General features: G+C 44.2%; 1 protein-coding gene across 1 annotated transcript in view; it reads right to left on the bottom strand.

The window, feature by feature from the left end:
• Positions 1 to 3,623, bottom strand: part of LOC131659172 (uncharacterized) — a 12,496-nt gene extending 8,873 nt beyond the window's left edge. The window contains exons 1-2 of the mRNA XM_058928396.1: positions 3,440 to 3,623; positions 2,197 to 3,295 (exon numbers count right to left, since the gene is read on the bottom strand). Of these exons, the coding sequence (XP_058784379.1) occupies positions 2,197 to 3,295; positions 3,440 to 3,623 (1,283 nt within the window). The remainder of the gene's footprint in view (positions 1 to 2,196; positions 3,296 to 3,439) is intronic.
• Between the last annotated feature and the right edge of the window lie 571 nt (positions 3,624 to 4,194).

The following is a 4,194-nucleotide window of genomic DNA, read 5'->3' as shown; positions in this document are numbered from 1 at the left end:
TCTACACTTTTCAATAGTATGGCCTGGAGCCCCTGAATGAAATTCACATCGAGCATTAACATCATAACCGGGAGGGAGAGGACTAGGTGGAGGTCCAAGTTCACGGAGTTGTACCAATTGACCAGCAAGCAACTGAGGGAGAAGCTGAGCATATGACATCGGAACCGGATCGATACGCCTATCTTGGAATCTTGTTCTTTGCGGGCCCCTTTGACCTTGAGGCCTAGGGTTCTGTTGACGATTCTGAGGAGCAGCAGCTTGTTGTTGTGGTACGAAAGGCTGTTGAGGTGCCATCCATGGTTGTGGAAGAGCAGCAGCATATGCTTGAGGGACATACGGACCAGGCACAGCATAAGGCATCGGGTAATAAGGAGGTGGAACAGCAGAATATGCAGGAGCTCGGCTTTGGTCAACAGAAGCGGTGCTAGTCTCACCTTCCTTCTTCTTCACAAACCCAGAATACGGCTTTTTACCATTACCACCTGAGGTGCTAGGATTAGTGACACCTTGAATGGTACCGGCTTTGACACAATTCTCAACCCTCTCACCAATGATGACCACATCCGAAAAGGAAGGAGAAGTATTACTAACCATGTGTTGAAGATACGGCCCTTTTAGAGTTCCCATAAACAGATCAATCAATTCTCGGTCCAATAAGGGAGGTTGAACTCGAGCAGCAAGTTCACGCCATCTCTGGGCGTATTCTTTAAAGGACTCTTCAGATTTCTGTGACATATTCTGCAGTTGGGCACGGCTAGGAGCCATAGCAGTATTGTAGTGGTATTGTTTCAGGAAGGCATCAACAAGTTCTCCCCAAGTACTGACATTAGACCTCTCGAGTTTCATATACCACTCCAACGGGGCTCCCGTGAGACTATCTTGGAAGAAGTGCATAAGCAGAGGTTCGTTCTCAGCGTGAGCGGCCATCTTACGGCAGTAGGAACGAATGTGAGTCTCTGGGCAGGTAACTCCCTTGTACTTATCAAAATCTGGCACCTTGAACTTCGGGGGAATAACAATCCCAGGTACCAAGCACATAGCAGCAGTGTTAAAACTCGAAGTTTTAGCAACCTCAACGGCTTTAAGGCGTTCTTCAAGAGCTTGGTACATCTTAGCAGTCTCGGTCAACTCAGCAGTGAGATCATGTTCAAGATCAATAACCTCATGGTGGTCGTCCACCACTTTAAGTGTCTCATTAATAGGAGTCTCTTTAGTTTTCACCCCTCCGTCGGCAGAATTGGTAGGAGTATCTTTGACCAAACTAGCGACACTCTTTCTGAGTTCATCCTGTCCTTGAACAACGGCATGGAGAGTCTCCATAAGTTGGGCCATTCTCTCCCCCATAACATCCATATCCCTACGGAGGGCAGCTTGGTTCTGCTCAAATTGATCCATGAGTCTCTCGTTGCTCCGGGTACGGTAAGGATGTAAGAAAGTCAGCTTCGTCGTCGGAAAAGAAATCTGTTGCTGAAAGGGACCCCAATTAGTTTCTTGTACAATAACCTGAAAAATGCAATGTGATAATGTGAATGTATGAGTGCATGTGTGCGTATGACGTGATGTGCCATTTTCAGAGTATCCAAGGTTTAATATTGATCCAGAATAGCTAACAATGTGACAAAAGATAAGTATCAAGAGAAACTAGTTCTTTTTTATTCATAACAGAAATTTAAACTTGGGCAAGCCATACATTGACAAGATAGTTCAACAAAGGGAAATAAAAGACCCCATCCAACAAGTCTGGTGGTGGTCGAAACATACAGACTCAAACATCAATCCATCTGAATATAAAACAGAGGTCCTCCTTGTCTGAAGTGCTCGTCGCTCCACTTCTTAGTTTCATCAAACAGTTTCTTGGTTGCTTCTCGATCTCTTCCTTTAAGAAGGCTTTGAATCACCTCATCTTTGCGAAACAAATGCCCATCTAGCTTCTTGCAGCACTCCCTGAGTTCGTCACATCCTTTGCATTCTGGGAGATAATCCTTCTCAGATATGTCCTCCATCATTCGATCTCTGAGCTTGGCATTTTCTTCTGTTAGGCGAGTATTACGGAGGTGACTTCCTTTCAGTTGAGTCTCAATTGCCATTCTTTTAGTGGTCTCTTCTTCCAGTTTCTTTTTCAGATTTTTCACTTCAACTCTAGCATCCCTTTCTATCTTGAGCTTATAAGCTTTCAAGTCTTCTCGGTACTCTCGCTTGAGTTTCTCTTCTGCCTCTTTCATGGCCCTTTTTAGGATCTTCTGGTGATCCTCGACAATAACAGTAGTATCTCTTTCACCTTTTTCGGTTCTAGCCCTCTTTTGAACTCTGGAAGATCCTCCTTTCAGCATTTTGGCTTCGTGTGTCAACTCAACCTTTTTCTGGTCCACAAGACAATGTTTCGGTTGCGCATCTGACTTCTTTTCGTGCAATTGGGTGCTCTCCATATTTACTGGGATGCAATTCTCAGCAGGCATAATGGCAATTGGAACCTTAGGTGGTTGCTTGTACAAAGGATTAACCTTCGGGAAAGGCAACAGACGATCTTTAACTCTATCCTCAACCCAATCCGTGTAGGCTTGTTTGGCAACGGCATTCTTTTCACCTAGAGAAGTCTGATCATCTGTATGGATGCTATTCCAGGCACTCCTCACTTTTTCTAAACCTTTTAGATCGGTTCCCTTCTCAAAGCAAACGGATTCAAATATTTCTTTGTCTAAAGGCTTGTTTTCAAGTGCAAAACCCAATTGACGCAGCGCTAGCTTAGGATTATAATTGATAACACCTTTCGTTCCTATGAGGGGAACATTGTCAAAAGTACCACAGCTAGTTATAACTTTCTCTACGTCCATCCCAGTAGGACACCAGACAATGTCATTTCCAGTAAGCCCCATGATCCTTTGATGCCATTTCTGAGTAGAAGTAACGAAAGGACCACTTGTAGGTAGGTGGGACTTAAACCAGGTGTATAACAACGGCAAACAATTTCTTATGGCTCCTCCTTTCCCATATCGAGAGTGAACAGAATAGTACGTATCGGCTAGCAAAGTGGGGACCGGATTCTTCTCCACAAAAAGACATATAGCGGCCAGATCAACGAACTTATGAATGTTAGGGAACATCACGATCCCATAAATCAAAACGGCCAGAAGGGCGTTGAAGGCCTCCCACATCTTTTTGTTAGCCAACTCTTGGGCCTTCTCAACCAAGAAACTCATATAGAAACCCTGAGTGCTACCGTTCTTTTTCCAATTTCCATGAACATCTCCTATGCTCAAATAAAGAGCGTTGGTAATGTTGTTCAAATCTGGTTTCTCTGGGACACACACGAAAGGAACCTTGTGTTGAATCTTGATATTGAGAAAGTGAGAGTACTCCTCGAGAGTGGGAGCCAACTGATAGCCTGAGAAGGTGAAACAACGCAAGTCAGGATCATAGAACTGGAGAAGAGTAGATAAACCCCATTCGTCGACGTGTGAGTCCAAAAGAGTCAAGATGTTTCCATAATTCTCAGTGAACACAGTTTTATTATGACCGGTGATCAATCCACCCAATTGCCCCAACTGAACCAAACCTTCGCGATGGAAACTGTAAGTGTGAGTACGCCTTGTAGCTTCTCTGGTAGCGGTCACGTTGCTAGCCATCCTGGATGAAAAGTAATAACCTCGGATACCCTGAAAAATGGCATGCATATGAGAAATAATACTATTTTTCTTCTTTTTTTCTTTCTCTTTTTTATTACATCTTTTCTTTCTTTTCTTTTCTTTTTTTTTTTTGAAAGGTAAACATGCCATGATGTAAATGATGCCATGGAGGTTTCCCCGCATAGGAGAAGTGTGTGTTGCCTCTGGATAAGATCGGACGTTGCAGGATCAAAGGTCCGGCATAGGCACAATGAAACCATGAGAACACAAGTCATCAGCAGAACAGAACGGTCACCAACGGTACCTGTCATGTATATCCCTCCCCACTCACGGGTGTAGTCTAGGTCAAGGTAGGTCAAAAAAAGCCAACAGAGGATTGAAAGTAGGCGTAATCATACGATATTGCCTCTTTCAACCAAGCTCTGCCCGTGGATACATGATCGGATCAATCAGACATACGTCTTCTGTCCGTCATGGCCACTCTATTCCTAGTTCCTAAGGTATCACTCATGGCCTGGGTATTGGGCCTTTTACCTCATAGAACAATCCCACCCAACCTGCAAAACAGAAC

This window comes from Vicia villosa, linkage group LG3 (genome assembly GCF_029867415.1).
Source record: "Vicia villosa cultivar HV-30 ecotype Madison, WI linkage group LG3, Vvil1.0, whole genome shotgun sequence".
Lineage (NCBI taxonomy): Eukaryota > Viridiplantae > Streptophyta > Magnoliopsida > Fabales > Fabaceae > Vicia > Vicia villosa.
Note: the sequence above shows the minus strand (reverse complement) of the source record. Positions and strands in the feature narration are given on the sequence as shown.